Raw genomic sequence first — 18,326 nt, forward strand, 5'->3', positions numbered from 1 at the left:
CATTTCTTTCTGAGCCCCTTTCTTGCCGCCCATGTTTATATATGCTTGCATATATTGTAGTAGAACCCTCAGGTTGGATAAATACAGGATAGGATATCTCAGGATAAGGAAATAATATAAAAAATAACACCGCTGCTAACGGAGCTCCGCTCAGACGTCCATCTTTCGCAATGGACGAGACCACTTTCTGATATAGTTCCTCTGTGTTCTAACCTGTCCAACCTGTCATTAATGTGGAACCCCAAGTACTTGTAGGAAAGGAAAACCTCTGCATCCACTCCAGGAATAGTGACCAAACATAGATGTCACTTTGGTGAGTCAAAAGTCAATAACCATTTCTTTAGTTTTGCAGATGTTAAGATGCAGAGAATTCTCTTTGTACCAAGAAACAAAGTTCTCCAACTGCTTCCTATACTTGGTCTCATTCCCTTTATCAATATAACCCACAGGTGTAGAATCATTTGAGAATTTCTGCAAATCGACATGACCTAGCTGGAGGTGTACAAAGTTAACAGAAAATAAGACAATGCTGTTTTTTGTGGTGCTCCAGTGTTGCTCATATCCATATCAGAGACACAGCCCTTAAATCTCACAAACTGCAGTCAGTACGACAGATAGTTGTTCACATTTATATAGCGCATACACACAGAGTATTCCACAGAATCAAGCAAAAAAAAAAAAAATTCCAATCCATCAGTAAAGAAAAATTAAACTGGAGTTAACACTGACATCCGATAAGGAGAAGAAACCAACAGCACAAAGTTGATCATCAGTTGGTTGTGAAAGCCTGAACCCAAATGTAAGAGCCATTTGTTAGTTATTCAGTTTGTTAAATTGATACATGTATTTTCTTAGTTATGTTAAAATGATTGCCTACATATTAATGCATAGGCTATGGGAGATTCTATTATATTCCCTATAAACTAAACTGAAATATTCTAATTATTTTTTGTCCCTCTGACTACAGATTAGCCCCAGTTTATGATCAGCCTTGAAACTGGTAAGCATGGAGGGCAAACAGTTTTTAAACCGTATCCTGTAATGTATCATATTGCCCATATTGAATGTGTTGTATGTATAGAACATACTGAATATAACTTTGCCGTAAAGAAAAACTGCAGCCTTTAAGTATAGTAAAAACCTGAAGTTTAACAAGAAAAAGCGAAGTTTGTAGAATAAACATTTTTTCCTTTTATGTCTTTTATGCCAAGTGTGAAAACCTCTCTCTGTGTGTTTTGCTTTGAACTTTCACTAAACAACCCTTTTAAAACTAACTTTATTGGACTGAGAAATTTCTTTTGTTACGCATTTGACTTATACTGGATTCTACCTTGCCAACTTTGCAGCTGCTCAATTTTGGGAAGCTGGAAAAGATGCACCTACCTACCCACCTACCTTTAAGTTTGAAAACTGCCTGTTTAAGCATGATGTTGGTTTGTGACAAAAGAAAACAACGATGATTTGAAAGATTCAACAGTTACCTTAATATTTGCATGCTTTGGCACATTAGCTGATCAGAGTTGAACTTTTGAAAAAGACTGAAAGTGTTGTTTTGTGTGATTGTCTAAACTAAGATTTGAATACCTTAAAGGGAGCATCCTGTTGCATGATTGAAATTGTATTTCCATATGGAAGCCCGAGTGGTTCTCCGGATGACTGTGACGCAACAGAGAGGGAGCACTCTACATAGACAGAAAGAAGCTCACAATACCAGTGCAGCCCAAGATACTTTCTGGACGATTGGTAATGGTAGATTTTTTGGGACAATTTTCCAATTCCTTCACCTTAATAGAAAATTACCAATGCTTCATGTGTATACAGATGAAAAATATGGACAGTTATGCAACTTGATGAAGTACACAGAATACCTAAAGAGGGATGAATCTAACTGTGGAAAAATATCTATGGAAAGAGAATTTGCTGTGTTAAAAATTGAATATATAAAGTTAAATGATTAATTATTTTCTTTGCAAAGTTTTTAAGATGAAAGAAAGAAGTAACAATGGTCTCAGTGCTAAACTTCTTTCGGCTGCTCCCATTAGGGGTTGCCGCAGCGGATCATCTTCTTCCATATCTTTCTGTCCTCTGCATCTTGCTCTGTCACACCCATCACCTGCATGTCCTCTCTCACCACATCCATAAACCTTCGCTTAGGACATCCTCTTTTCCTTTTCCCTGGCAGCTCTATCCTTAGCATTCATCTCCCAACATACCCAGCATCTCTCCTTTGCACATGTCCAAACCAACGCAATCTAGCACTCTGACTTTGTCTCCCAAACATCCAACCTGAGCGGACCCTCTTATGTAATCATTTCTAATCCTGTCCATCCTCTTCACACCCAATGCAAATCTTAACATCTTTAACTCTGCCACCTCTTGCTCTGTCTCCTGCTTTCTGGTCAGTGCCACCGTCTCCAGCCCATATAACATAGCTTGTCTCCTGCAGACCTTCCCTTTCACTGTTGCCGATACCAGTCTGTCACAAATTACTCCTGACACTCTCCTCCACCCATTCCACCAGCCTGCACTCTCTTTTTCAAAATCCCCATTATTTATCAATGGACAGATATACTTGGTTTCCATTTATACTTAATCTGTTCTACCATTTCCTTTGTCTTTTAACAAATCTGCATTTATATATGTACCAGTTCTGTATTTAGTAATTAGAATAATCTATATATGTACTTTAACTGTGAATTAATCACAGTATTCTGCAACTGCAATCAATTAAGAGTGTTATATACAAAAAGTAAATTGTATTGGTCAACAAAAGTGAACACAGATACTGAAACTAATGCATACAACATTAGTACAACCGAACCACTGTGACATGCCTGGTGAATTTGGTCACACGAAGGTTCACTGTGGTGGAAGTAGATGCATGACAAAAAAAGCAAAATATCTGGGATCAAGTAGAAAGACAAGAATGACATTAACATCCAAAGCATTATTCATAGCAACTGTCATTTGTGTTAGGGAAAATGTGTAAGTCACTAAGCCTTGCTCTGTGGTAGGCCAGAATAATATAAGGGACATGTCAATTGTGAGGATCAGGCACAGACATTCTACCCTCTATTCACAAGCAAAAATATTTTTAAAAAACTGCACAAACAAACAAGTTTTTACTGTCCTGATTGCAACGTCAGACTGTGTGTTGGTGACTGTTTCAAAACATATTACATATAGATTATGTTTACTATATCTACATCAATACAGCTATGAACATTAGACATACCTTTCCTGCTGTATTTATGGTGACGTTTCAGTATTTACATTTTTCTGTTACATGAAAAAACATTATTTCTTGTTGGAAAAGAATTCAGAATATTTGACTCGTTTATTCAAGGGGTAAACAAAACGCTAAGAAGGTTAATTACATAGGTAACTGTATTGTCCACGAATAATTGGAAAATGGAAAGCATAACGGTGCAGCACATGTATGGACCCTAGTTTAATACACAGCTGTGGTGTGTTGTTTTTGAAGATTGTTCACAAGGTCCAAAAGCAAGTGTAAATATCAGCATGACTGGGAGTTGGATAATGTACCAACAAGGGTTTGTATATATCATGAAAAAATGCCCTACTTGATCCATATGGAAAAAAGTGTTCAACCAGTCCATTTGGAAGTAATGAAAATAAACATTAGTAAATAAAGTATGAAATAGTCTTACCTCTATCACAGTTTTTAGTTTTTCATAGTTGATATCAATAGGATCTTTATTGTCATCTTCTGCACCACCTCTGAGAAGACTGTAAGCAACCTCTATGTCCAGAAGATTATCCAACATCTGAACTTTGGCCTAGAGTTTTACAAAATATCAATTAAATACAACTACTTCATACAAATTAAAACATTAGAAATCTTTGACAAGAACAGGTCATTCAACCTAAAAAAGCTCACCAACTGTATCCATCAGATGTGATGTGATATTTTGCATACAAGTTGATAAATATTTTGTGTCTGTATTTGTAATTTAGGCAAACCAAGTAATATTAGTGTTGCATTAGTGAGAAACATTCATGTTTACCCCTGCCTTTTAGGAATGGGTCTCTTTGAATTTTACGACAGAGTTGGGAGGAAGTGCCTTGAACAAGTTTGGCAAGTGTTTCTCTGCTAAAGTCTCTCTCTCAACCCACGCAAGAACGCTAGGTTGCCTAACTGCCAAGCTTTTCCTTAACATATGGTTTTGGGGGCAGGTGTGAAGGTGTTCTATCCCCCCATTGGTCTGATGTATGGCTGTTCGGAACTGTCTTGTATCAGAAGCCTTTAAGTACCACAACGTCCTATTGGCTCTAGGAGATGGACAGAACATCTATACATTTGCTTGTTTTACTCAATCTCTCTCACCAAACTGGATGAATGACCATCTCACAAAATGAACTGAAAAGGACAACGTAATGAAGAGCACAGTTCAGCAGCCATATTGAGACAGGCATGCAGCCTGTTCAGAAAAAAGCTGAAATGATGCCATAATTAGAGACATTTTAAGTAACTAACAAGTCTGTATGCCACCTGAAACCATATATCACCATTTATCAAGTTGTATGGTTGCCAATATTCAAATGTACTTTGCATATTGTTATTATTTATGAATATTAGCCATACATTATTTTACATGTAACTTAACTCCTGGTTGTTTTTTACTACACCTAATTGCCTGAGGTTATAGATGTAGAAGGGAAGGTGGGGAGAAGTTATATACTATAATACCTTATAAACAGTGGTAAGTCTGGGAGATTTCAGGCATTCTGACAAAGGCTACTTATTAATAATACAAAAGGGGAAAGCAGAGTAAAATATTACTCTACCAAGACAAAACACCATCTAATTTCTTCAAAATAACATCATGTTGCATTTTGAGGTGTCCTAAATGCACTGCTCAAGTAAACTAAGAGAACACTTAATCATAACAAACTAACACCAAGTCAATTAAGTTTCAGAGATATCAACCTGTCTAGTTAGGAAACATAAGCAACTGTGAATCAACTTCACCTGATTTGGTGCAAATGAATGTGACAACAGGTGCACTAAAGAGGCAACAGCAAGATAATCCCAAACACAGAAATGGTTTTAGTAGTGGAGGACACAGACATTTGCTCTATCCTTATCATTTCTGACTGATTCTTCTCTAATTTTTCTTGTGTTCTTGTCACTACTGGTAGCATGGTGCGGTACCTGCTGCCAATTCAGGTTGCACAGGTAGTCCAGCTCCTCCAGGATGGCACATAAATATGTGCCATTGCAAGTATGTTTGCTGTGTCTTCCAGCTCAACAGGAAACAAGGAGATGCCAGGAGACTGGCTGTTACATGAGGAGAACTGGACAGGGCCTTAGAAGAGCATCAACCGGTATCTGCTCCTTTGTGCTAGGAAGAAGAAGAGCAACACTTCCAGAGCCGTACAAAATGACCTCCAGCTGGCTACTGGTGTGCATGTTTCTGATCAAACCGTCAGAAAGCAACTCCATGAGGGCCTCTAGTGAGACCTGTGATCACAACCCACCATAAAATACAACTGGCAGCTCCGTCTCTTACCCCATCCTCTTCATAGATGTGAGCAGGTCCACACTGAATGAGTCTAGAAACACCATAGTTAATGTGCAGTCTGCAACACCACCAAGCATGACTGGTTTGGCTGTGGGTCAATGATTGTTTGGAGAGGCATATCCTTGAAGGATCGCACAGACCTCCACGTGCTATGCATTGATACCTTGACCACTGTTAGGCACTGGGATGAAATTCTCAGAGCCATTATCAGACCTTACACTGGTGCAATGTGCCTTGGGTTCCTACTGGTGGAGGACAACGCCATGTGGCTAGAGTGCATAGGCAGTTTCTGGATAACGAATGCATTAACACCACTGACTGGCCCACATGTTCTCCAGATCTGAATCCAACTAATAACCTCTGCGACAATATGAATTTGTGCATCTGATGCTACCAAGTAGCGCCACAGACTGCCCAAGACCTAAGGACACCATCCATCGTCTCATCAGGTACATGCTCAAACACTGTTGGGAGCTCATCAAGGCATATGGAGACCATGCACACAATTGAATCCAGCCCTCAATGGGTTGGTGATTTTAGTTTCAATTCCCCCTTGTTGCATCATTTTGTTCTCAACCAATTACACATTAAAGATTTTCCACTTGAATATTTTGTGCATCGGCATCCAATATGCAATTTAAAGGGTCCCTTAAATTTAAGAGGCATCACTTAGCATTACACACATTAACATTCTCTCTCACAATAATCTTTTGCTTTTTGAGCTTGAGCCAGTATTGTAGCCATTTACACATAGTCCCCTGAATTCTTACTACTTTTAGTTTGAAGCCTACTCCCTCATGTGGGACCTTATCAAAAGCTTTCTGAAAAATTAAGGTAAATAATATTTACCCCTCCACCTTTTTATGTCTCCTCATACAATTACAACACATTAGTAAAACATCTCACCTGTCTGAACCCATGCTGACTGCTCATTAATACACCTGTTCTTGGCATATGATGCTGAAATATTTCATTAATAATTCCTTCCATTAATTTAAGCATGATGTATATAAAGATTACCAACCAATAGGCACTTGGATCTGTCAGATGTCCTTTTTTATATAATAAAATAACATTTGCTCTCTTCTTATCCTTAGGAATTTCTCCTGTGTTGCATGATGTTTGAAAAATGTGTGTGAACGGTTTATATATGCACTCACTAATATTCCTTAAGCACTCTAGGAAAAATGTTGCTGGATCCCAGTGATTTACATGATTTCAGCTTTTCTTATCCAAGTAGCACTTCTCCCCCCCCCACAATCTTCGCATAATGAAGTAGCTCCTTTACAGTCTATGAGGATGTTATCCACTTTTTTCCACACATATACTTCAAAAACAGAGCATCTGTTATTTCCCTCTGTGTATATTTAATTTCGCCCTTAGTGATACTGAAAGAATCTCTTTGGGTCATCTTTTGCCTTTTCTACAATATTTCTATCTTTTACCTTTCTTAACATTCTTTTAAATAATTGCTCTCATGCTACCTATTTGTAAGAGCCAATCTTAGAAAGTTGAAGATTTGAGTTAAACCCATATTGGTGTTGGCTTAATTTCAATAGAATATTCTTTCATAGTCACAGACAATGGTATAGTCTTTTCCCCCAGTAAATTATAATGAGATAGAACTTTCTTGTTATAATTATGATACAGTGTAACAACTGAGTCAGTTGATTTTTAGAATAGGTCCCAGTACACCGGGACTTAAAAGACCCATTTTCAACATAGAAATGGAGTAGGCATACAGTTTTCTGACCATTTTGAAATGGCTCGGAAATGTTTAGAAGCGATTTTGAATTTAAAATTGTAACAAGATTTAATTAGGCTTTGAACAGAACTTCTCTTAAACAAGAACTTACACCAGAAAGTGTGAGCTTATTCAGAGCTAGGAGGAGCATGCAGGTGGATGGTTGTTGTATGCTACAACAAGCTTGACCTGGCGGCGATCAACGCACATGTACTGTACAAGACATGCACGCGTCCACTGAGAAAAGAAGAGTGTTCTTGGCTCACCTTGCAGAGTAACTTCGTCGTTGCTTCTTACAAGAAAATGCGATGGAAAAGGAAAAAGAGGATGTAACATCAACAAGCTTCTATTCTAAGACCGCCACTTCCCCCAGGAAAGCAAACTCAGTGTCAGGCGCCTCTTTAGGTTAATAAGAACTACAGCATAGAGAGAAGTGTGAACATTGCTGCATGTTGTAAAAGTAGGAAGGACGGTCCTTGGGTGTGTGGGAACTGTTAACATTTAAATTTGATGATTGCATATAGCACGGAACTGGCCTCTCTGCACCTTTCTTTCCTCTGCATGTCCTGGAGTACAAAAGAAACACCATCATGCACCAAAATGTGGAGATTGGGCAAGACTGGATAAAAATTGGTCACTGATTACAACTGCAAGAAGTCATACCAATGAATATGAATAATGTTGCATCCATGCCACAATGTTTTCTGAAATGCACTATACAGGTCATAAAATGTCATAAATGTCAGAAAAGGTCCAAATATTATATATACCTATGTCTGTTTTTTTGTCAGTGCGGCTTTGACATCATGGACCATAAGGTGCATACTATACTGCTCACAAAAATTAAAGGAACACTTTAAAGAAACACATTAGATACATCAGATCTCAATATGAAGTCGGATATATATACAAATAACGACAGGGCAATGTCTTAGGAACAAAAGGATGCCAAGTCTTTTAATGGAAATAAAAGTTTTCTGCCTACAGAGGGCTCAATTGTGTAGACACCCTAAAATCAGAGTGAAATGAAGATGTGGCAGGCTAATCCATTTTTTCAAAAACGTAATTTCTGCTACTCAAAATGCTTTTCAGTATCTTGTGTGGCCCCCACGAGCTTGTATGCATGCTTGACAACGTCAAGGCATGCTCCTAATGAGACAACGGATGGTGTCTTGTGGCATTTCCTCCCAGATCTGTATGAGGGCATCCCTGAGCTGTTGTACAGTCTGAGAAGCAACCTGGCGGCGCCTAATGGACCGAAACATAATGTCCCACAGATATTCTATTGGGTTTAATTCAGGGGATTGTGAAGGCCATTCAATTGTTTCAATTCCTTCATCCTCCAGGTACTGCCTGCATACTCTTGCTACATGAGGCCGGGCATTGTCGTGGATTAGGAGGAAACCAGGACCTACTGCACCAGCATAGGGTCTGACAATGGGTTCAAGGATTTCATCTCAATACCTTATGGCAGTCAGAGCACCATTTCCTACGCAGTAGATGTCTGTGCGTCCCTCCATGGATATGCCTCCCCAGACCATCACTGACCCACCACCAAACCTGTCATGTTGAAAGACGTTGCAGGCAGCATATCGTTCTCCTTGTCTTTTCCAGACTCTTTCACGTCTATCACAGCTGCTCAGGGTGAACCTGCTCGTCTGTAAAAGTACAGGGCCAGTGGCGGACTTGCCAATTCTGGTGTTCTTGAGTAAATGCCAGTCGAGCTCCACGGTGCTGGGCAGTGAGCACAGTGCCCACTACAGGACGTCGGGCCCTCAGGCCATCTTCATGAAGTCTGTTCCTGATTGTTTGGGTAGAGACATTCACACCAGTGGCCCACTGGAGGTCATTCTGTAGGGCACGAGCAGTGCTCAGCCTGTTCCGCCTTGCACAAAGGAGCAGGTATCAGTCCTGCTAATGGGTTGAGGACCTTCTACGGCCCTGTCCAGCTCTCCGAGAATAACAGCCAGTCTCCTGAAATTTCCTCCATGTTCTGGAGATTGTGCTGGGAGACACATTAAACCTTCTTGCTGCAGCACGTGTGGATGTGCCATCCTGGAGAAGTTGGACAACCTGTGCAACTTCTGTAGGGTTAAGGAATCGCCTCATACTGCCAGTAGAGATAATTACTCAAGCCAAAACTAGCATGAGTGGAAAACCAGCCAAAAAGATCAAGAGGGAGAAACTTGAAATGACCTCCACATGTAAAACCAGTCCTGTTTTGAGGGTTTTCTAATTGTTGCCACTTTAGTGCACCTGTCATTAAGTCCATGAACACCAATACAGCTGAAATTGATTAACAATGACCTCAGCTGCTTAACCAACCAGAAAATTATCAGACAGGTTTAATTGATTTCATGCCAGGCCCAATAAAAAAAGTGTTCCTTTAATTTTTGTGAGCAGTGTAATTCAGCATGAGCAGGAGCACTCAATAAAACTGAATAAAAAAATTCAAGTGATGGTGAGATACGAAGAAGGCAGATTCACCACAGTTTGTGCGTCAGCTTTTATCCCTCCAGATCAGAGAATTTCCAGTTCCACAAAAGACCACTCACAACGTCAGATCTGGGGCAGGGGGTGGGTGTTGTATCGTGACTGTGACTGAGAGAATAAAAGTAAAAAAAAAAAACGAAAAAAAAACACAAAAACTAACTTTTACAAGTACTATAAATTTACACTGGCTGTTACAGACAAATATCAAATGTATGTTTTTATTGTATAATATTAACAGTAAGAGCAGCTCACTACTCAAAAATGGTACATTTGCGGGGAGCTGGTTTTGAACTCACGATCTCTGGATTATAACAAAGCAGTTCTTACTGCACCATGGAAACTGTCCTATTGCACTTGTACCTTTTGTGAAAGTGTTTATTTGATATTTGGCCATCAGCCTTCACACATTATAAAGTTCATGTCCACATTTTGTCATTTATTCCTAAAACATGAAAAACGTTTGTTTTAACTATGTGTGTACATAAATTGTTGTAGACATGGAACACACATGAACTTATTTACTCTATACAATTCTAGGTAGCTCACTCCCAGATAATCAAGGCTTGAACTGAGAGAACTTCTTGGCCTCTCTGCGGTGGTGGGGTGGCGTTGGGTTATGGATAGCAGGGTGCTTGGGCTTTTCGACACATTTACAAGACAAAAGACGCTGACGGAGAGGTGCAAAGGGATTTAAGTTTGGCCAGTTTACGTGTTTTTTCATAGGCTTTGGTAATTCTAGTGTTAATATTGAAACTATGGACTGAATTGGATATAACTGGGTATATAATTGGCAATTTAATATATATTATATGGTGCTATATATATAATTTGCTATAACTATAATGTTCCTAATATCAGGTCTCTATCGTAAATGCTTTCCAATCTAACCCAAACATCCTTACTAAAATATAGCTCATCATACAGACTACGTGCATTTAAATTCTGTTCAACCTGCATGGCAACCCACCCTTCATTTTGCCAATTACTTCTAAAAAATGTTTAACCATCCATATTAAATGCACTGCCATGTCAATTATTTAACCAGGATTCTGTTATTATTATGATATCATAATTAAGGTCAGCTACATATACTGTAACTTTAAATCACGTTTTACTTTTGATACTCCTAGCATTAAAACAAGCAGTTTAATGCATTACTTATCTTACTTTTGCTCTTTAACTCTCAGCTAAAATTTCCTAAGTTACCTTGCCTCATTTGTTACAGAAGGAGTTTGAAATGCCCATAAAACCCAAGCCCTTACACCAAGATTTGAACCATGTCTCAAACCTTTTGATCCACTTAGTTTTACCTGGACTGGCACAGGCAGAATTTCAGAGTTCTATAGTCCCCTCCTGTGCCACCTTGAGGAGTATGCACTCTCTCTCTAATAGTCACCAGGGTAAGATAAACCAATTCTCTACTACAATCAAGCCACCTCAAGCTCAAACCTCCCACTCATGTAGCCCTCATGGAACTTGTTTTGTGACACCACACCACACACACTGAAACATCAGTTCTAATAACCTGATTAAAACTAAATATATACATGTAATGTCAGCTGACCTGGTAGCATTGATAGAAGGCTACGCATCTCCTTAATCTGTACTGCAACTGTGCTCAAAATAGTAAATTTGGGTGGCAGCCGTTATCGAACTGGCAACTTCTTGATTAGTAGTCAGCACTCTTACCACTGCACCACGCAAGCTATCGTATCAATAGCCTACCCTAACCTGCTTTCTTTTTCTTTGGTTACCCTTTTGAATAAAAACGCACTTGTATTGTTATACTTGTACCTTTTGTTAAAGTGTTTATTTGATATTTGGACTTCAGGCTTCACACGTTATACACTTCATGTCTACATTGTATCAATTATTACTAAAACACGAAAAAGTTTCTGTTTTAACTTTGTGTTTACATAGGTTGTTGTAGACACGGAACACAAATGAAATATATGTATTCCAAATGACAATATATTATTTACCCTCTACAACTCCAGGCACTTCACTCTAAGATAAACACTGAGCACTGAGAATCTTCTTTGTGAATTGAGCTGCTGCAGTGGGCAGGGGGATGGGATAGCAGGCTGTTTGCTGTTTTTGCTGATTGACTCATTTACAACACAAACGACGCTGACGGAGAGGTGCGAAGGAATTTAAGGTGAGCCAGGATTATGAGTTTTTTTTGTAGGCTTTGGGAATTCTAGTATTAAGTCCTGTAAGTTGCAATGTAAGGCCTTCATAGATCTGATTGGTTTTTCCAGTTCATTCCACAGATGATCGATCAGATTGAGATCTGGGGACTTTGGAGGCCAAGTCAACACCCTGAACACTTTGCCATGTCCCTCAAGCCATTCCTAAACAATTTTTGCAGTATGGCAGGGTGCACTATCCAGCAGAATGAGGTTCCTTCCATCAGGGAATACCTTTGTCATGAAGGGGTGTACGAGGTCTGCATTAGTCTTTACAAAGGTGGTACATGTATTGCCACAACCAGCTAGTTTTCTTCCCAAAGTGCATCCTACTGCCATCTCTTAACCCAGGTAAACAACAAATATGCACCCAGCCCATCCATATGATTTAAAAGATGACATGAGTTTATTAGACCAGCCCACCTTCTTCCATTGCTCCATAGTCCAGTTCTGACACCTCATATTCTTGGTCACCCATGACCCTGTTGCTGCTTCATGATTTCTACTTCCTTGGACCACTTTTGGTAGATACAAACAAATGCATACCGGGAGCAACCCATAAGACCTGTCATTTTGGAGATGCTCAGACACAATTGTCTAGGCATCACAATTTTGCCCATGTCAAAGTTGTTCAGATCCTTATGATTGTACCTTTTTTATTTTGCTGCTTCCAACATATCACCTTCACGAACTGACTTCACTTCCTATCTAATATAACCTACTTTGGCAAGTACAGTTGTGACAAGACAATCAATGTTATTCACTTCACGTGTCAGTGGTTTTAATATTGTGCCTGATCAGTATATACAAACAGTAATATACTGTACTTAAACACATATGTATATACTGTAAATACACCGACAATTTTATAAAATTTACATTCTTTACACCCATGAATATAATAAGTATGAAAGCTGATTTATTTACCTTTATTTGTTGTTATTGAAAATTGACTGTTTTTATGGCCTAAAGATGCTGCTTTAGAGTCATTTGTCTGCAATTGTCTTAATGTGGTCCTGTGACAAAAAAGCCATTGTAAACTATAGACTAAAAATCATAGCACTATATTAGATACTACAAACATGCTTTTTAATTACAAACAGTAATCATTAAAGTAATCATTGAACAAGAAAGTTTTGTGATATAAATTATTTTCATGCCAAGCCTAAATCGTCAGTTAGTCTTTAGGAATTTATGTAAAACTGTTGCTTATAATGTTAACAAGTCATTATTCCAGGCAACAAATAAGTCTACAAAATAAATCAGTTAAAATAATCAGAAGTTAAACAAAATATTTTAAGAATTTATTGCTTAATATGCAAATAAAAATAAAAAACACAGGTCACATTTATTTATTTACAGATTATGACAAAATACAAGGAAAAGTAGCATACTGTACTCCTAACAAAGTTATAAAATAGAGTCAAGTCAAGTCAAGTTGGGGAGCATGCACTGGTACAGTGCATTGCCGCACCCACTACACGTCGAAACAGCTCGGGATCCCTGTTGGCAACCCCCCAGGCAGACACGCAGTCTAGTCCCACCCTCCGGAAATTACCCTCTATCTGCCGCAGCCAGGTGTTACATGGCTGACCCCTTAGCCTGGTCCAGCCACTTTGGTCCCCAACAATGAGAATCTTATGAGCCGGATCACCCTCTGGGAAACGCGCCACATGGCAGTAGTGCCTAACTGACGCTCCCTCACAATGCAGGTAATGTGCCTCATTCTGGACTCCAAGGACAACTGCTCATTCGACACAAAGTCAAACCAACGGTACCCAAGGATTTTCCGGAGAGACACAGTACCAAAGGAGTCCAGTCTTCGTCTCAGGTCACTGGATAGTGTCCATGTCTCACAACTATATAGTAAGACAGGAAGCACCAGGACTCTAAAGACCTTCGTCCTTTTGCATAGATATCGGGAGCGCCACACACCCCTTTCTAGTGACCTCATGATCCCCCCATGCTCTCCCAATCCATCTACTGACTTCACAGGAAAAGTCACCAGAGACATGAATGTCACTGCCAAGGTAAGTAAACCTCTCAACAAGGTCAACACACTCTCCGCAAACAGACACACTGCTGATGGCTGTGCCCAAGAGGTCATTAAAGGCCTGCATCTTGGTTTTTATCCAGGACACTCGCAAGCCCAGACACTCAGACTCCTCACTCAGTCTCTCAAGTGCCCTGATCACAGCCTCCATTGACTCCACGAAGATCACAGCATCAAGATCCGTGAATCTTTCTTCACCAACAGATGCCCCACAACCACTGGACCCCACGACCTTGTCCAACACCCAGTCCATACAAGCATTGAACAGAGTAGGAGCAAAACACACCCCTGATGAACCTCGGAATCAACTGGGAAAAACACAGAGGTCCTGTCTCCACTATGCACAGCACTCACAGTACCAGTTTACAGGCCAGCCATGATATCCAACAACCTCGAAGGGATCCTGCAAACCCTCAGGATGTCACACAGGGCAGCTCGATCAACTGAGTCGAACGCTTTGCAAAAATCGACAAAAGCCGCAAAGAAACTCTGCCGATATTCGCATTTGTGCTCTATAAGAACCCTTAGTACCAGGATGCGGTCGATGGTAGACTTCTTAGGTGTAAAACCAGACTGTTCCAGTTGCTGGTAGGTGAGAAAGTGATCATGGATCCTACTGAGGACGACCCTAGCAAGGACCTTACCCGGCACCGACTGCAGTGTTATCCCCCTGTAGTTGCTGCAATCCAGGCGATCACCCGTCCCTTTCCAGATAGTGACGATAAGTCCCGTTTTCCAGTTAGTTGGGATGATGCCAGTCTCTCAAATGGAAGCAAAGACTGCTTGCAATGCCAGGGACAACCTTACCACCAGCCTGGAGAAGTGCACCCCATATACCACAGATCCTTGCAGCCTTTGCCCCCCACAGCTGGTTCACCACCTGTGCAATTTCAGTGAGACTGGGTGGTTCACAGCTAATTGGAGGATCAGCCTCAAGAACCATGGACCCAGAGATATCCAACGTCCTAGTCGGAGGATCAGCTAAAATAGACTGCCATGACTTTAAGCAATAAAGAAAAATACTGTTCCACTAGACTAGCATATGAGTTTCAAAGTTTGCTGGAACACTGTTATGTACTAGAGCAGTCTCAAATAAAGAAACAGATTAACTGTAAATTGAACCTCAAGATTACAAATGGTTTGGTTAGTAAAGGATTCTATTACAGTCAGAACGCAGAAAATGTACTTTCATTTAATGCCTTCAAAATTTATTTATTTTTTTTTAAATAAATACATACATACATACTGTACGGCACAACCAAAGACTAGAAGTTCACTGACCATTTTAACTACTGATATATAATAATGAAAATATCAAATGCAAATCTCAGTGGTCAAGACTGATTATAGCTTTTTGTTCTCATTTCAATAAAATCTCATAAATCCACTCACTGCTTGAATACCATACTGCACTTAATGCATATGGATGTACATGGATTCCAATGTGCAAGACAAAATAAAAAAAAAAGTGAATGCACATCCCTTTGCTTCTGCAGCAATGTATAAAAATAGGCTCCAGCAATTTCAGCTTAAAATGTTCAACTCAACCAGGCAATTCCACTCATTTTAGAACACCTTCTCACAGCAACATCACATCAAGTACATATCATCTCACTTCAAACCCTCAGCTAAAAAAACAACTGATTAAACTTTAGAACTAAGAACTGTATTTGTCCCCAGAGGAAAATTTGTCTTTTTACATAAGCGCTGTAAAAAATAAAATACATAAATAGATAAATAAATACAAAACACAATGGTCTGAACAAACACCAGAATGACTAAAAGGAAGAAAACTTAAAATGTCTTCATGTTGCTCTGTTTAAAAGCTTTTTTCTGACATGGAGTAAAGCAATGTGAAATACATCACATTGGGACACCTACAAGCTGTGTATGTATGTATGTATGCTATGTTTATATTTCAATATATTTACCAAATGCTTTGGTCTGCACAATGTGACGACTTTTCTCATATATTAGAATAATTTATTCCTGCATCTAAAAAAGGCATGTATGCAATATGAAGGACATACCTGTATATAGTCCAAATTATTTAAAAGTGGAGGCTTCTTCATACCAAAGTCATGGGGAATCAGGGTATAGAACCGATTAGATAAATCCAGTACTTGTGACTCTGTGCCTCCAGTAGAAACTGTCTGGATGATTAAATATTAAAAAAAAACAAAAAAAAAAACACTTATATTTTCTTGTCTGTACAGGGTTTTCAAAAACACAACAATAATCTCTCAATTTAATCTAAGGAATTATTCTTAACAGAAATATTTTAAATTTAATATGAAAAATGTAGCACATCCCCTGGGTTTGAATCCTGTTTTCAGGCACATTCTTTCATATGTGTGAGAAGGGATTAATACAGTGTATAGTACTCTGGGTTACATCCCACATTAAAATGGCACACAATATGTTACATGACAATTCTAAACTAGTACAGTGTAAATCAGTGTGTGTCTGTTTCTCCAGGACTAGCTAATGCTTCAGTGATAGGCTAGGTTTCCCTTGTGACTCAACACTGGTTCAAACAAATCTGAGAATGATACATAATGTGGTTAATAAAAATTAGTTTGTCAAGCAGAACATTTCTTTCCATATGTGAACCTTGGGAGTTTTTAAATCAAGTGTTAATTGACAAAATTGAGAAGATGACAAATTTAATTTAAATAAGATACAAAGAACATATGGTTTAGAAAAACAATATGGTAAATTCAGTTACATATGTAAGTGAAGATTATTGTTTTTGAATGCACATACAAGCAGACTTTAAAAACACTACTATTTACCATAAAATATATATGCAACCATAAAATAAATTTGTTCAGCCACAGACAGCTTTATTTTAAAATTTGTTAAATAATTTTATTACATTTTGTATAATGACATTCATAACTTGAAAGTCTGCAATTGTTAATTAGCTCAAACACATAATAAAAAGGATTTTAAGAAGTTAGGAGACTTTTTTGATCTAATTTTTGGGCTTTACTTTAGAGCAGTGTTTTTCAACCAGTTTACCATGGCACAGTGCTGCGCCATGAGAGCTACACAGGCATGTGATGGAAAAAATAGTGTCATACACCCGAGTCTGAACTTGAGAGGAACAAGCTTTACAGGTGGTGGAAACCTATGTCAGGATGACAGGACAACTTTGAGAAAGCATAAAAGCAGCTCTGTGATCGCAATACTGCAGACACAGCACTTAGAGCACTTCAGATGAGTCTCCTGGCTGCTAGAGTCTATCGGCCTGGGTGTGTGGTAGCCAGCGAGTAGCAGGACAGGTGGAGAATAGGCATAAGAGTTGTGGGAAAAGGAACAAAACAGCTGGGAGATGCCACCAAACTGCTCACTATGTGCCGAGTCTGTAAGTGCTTAACTACATTTTCAGGCTTCTCCGGTAGTCCTGCCTCCTCAAATAGTTGAGCATGTGCATGAGATATAATGTGGCTGTAATTAGTAACAGAGTGGTGTGCCATGTGCTATCACAGAAAAAAGGTTAGCCATGTGCTATCACAGAAAAAAGGTTAGGAAACAGAGCATAGGGGATCATGGAAAAAACAGCTATCGTCAGAAGACAACATCCAATAAAACACATATATTTATAATAGTAATTGGTATACAAAGAGCAAATTGTCTCAGGTACAATTATGTAAATAACACTGCAGCTAAATACCTTAACAGGTGGAAACTATGTTCATAATATAGACTAGATTAAGCTTTGGTTATCGGTTTATTTGCAAGAAGCACTGAAAGTGCACTATAAATAAATAAAATATAAAAAATTGACACTTGCCTGTTGAACTTCATTAAGGATAGAATATGCACTCTGGATTTGCCTCTTACTAAGCTTTCCCAAAGGCATCTTAAGAAGATCAATCTGTTTTAAAGCCCCCCCCCAAAAAAAAAAATACTTGCACTTACAATATTTCACTGTATAAATACTTTAAACATAATTAATGCAGATTAATATTAACATTTTGATCAATAGTCAAAAGAGAGTGTTACACAATATGAGGATATATTTCTTTGTGACTAAAAGTATTATCAAAAATATAAAAAAATACCTCAATAAATAACAAATACCTCAAACTCCACCATAGCTTTCTTCATACTCTCCACATCAAAAATCATTTTAATGAGCTCTTGAACTGGTTTTGCAAGAACAGATTTAGTTCCAGCACTAGCTGTCAATCTCCTCACTGCTTCTTCATCCTATTAAATAAAGCAAAAGTAAGATAGGTAGTTAAAAATATAAAAAAACATTTTACATTACATACATACAGTACATATTAAGT

The 18,326-nt window shown here is 38.7% G+C and overlaps 1 protein-coding gene across 1 annotated transcript in view; it reads right to left on the minus strand.

Annotated features, from left to right (window-relative positions):
- parp1 (poly (ADP-ribose) polymerase 1) overlaps nucleotides 1-18,326 on the minus strand; it is a 210,423-nt gene that overhangs the window by 30,602 nt on the left and 161,495 nt on the right. The window contains exons 14-17 of the mRNA XM_039748295.1: nucleotides 18,115-18,243; nucleotides 17,825-17,908; nucleotides 16,056-16,178; nucleotides 3,672-3,800 (exon numbers count right to left, since the gene is read on the minus strand). Coding sequence (XP_039604229.1) covers nucleotides 3,672-3,800; nucleotides 16,056-16,178; nucleotides 17,825-17,908; nucleotides 18,115-18,243 — 465 coding nt within the window. The remainder of the gene's footprint in view (nucleotides 1-3,671; nucleotides 3,801-16,055; nucleotides 16,179-17,824; nucleotides 17,909-18,114; nucleotides 18,244-18,326) is intronic.

Source organism: Polypterus senegalus, chromosome 3, assembly GCF_016835505.1.
Source record: "Polypterus senegalus isolate Bchr_013 chromosome 3, ASM1683550v1, whole genome shotgun sequence".
Classification (NCBI taxonomy): domain Eukaryota; kingdom Metazoa; phylum Chordata; class Cladistia; order Polypteriformes; family Polypteridae; genus Polypterus; species Polypterus senegalus.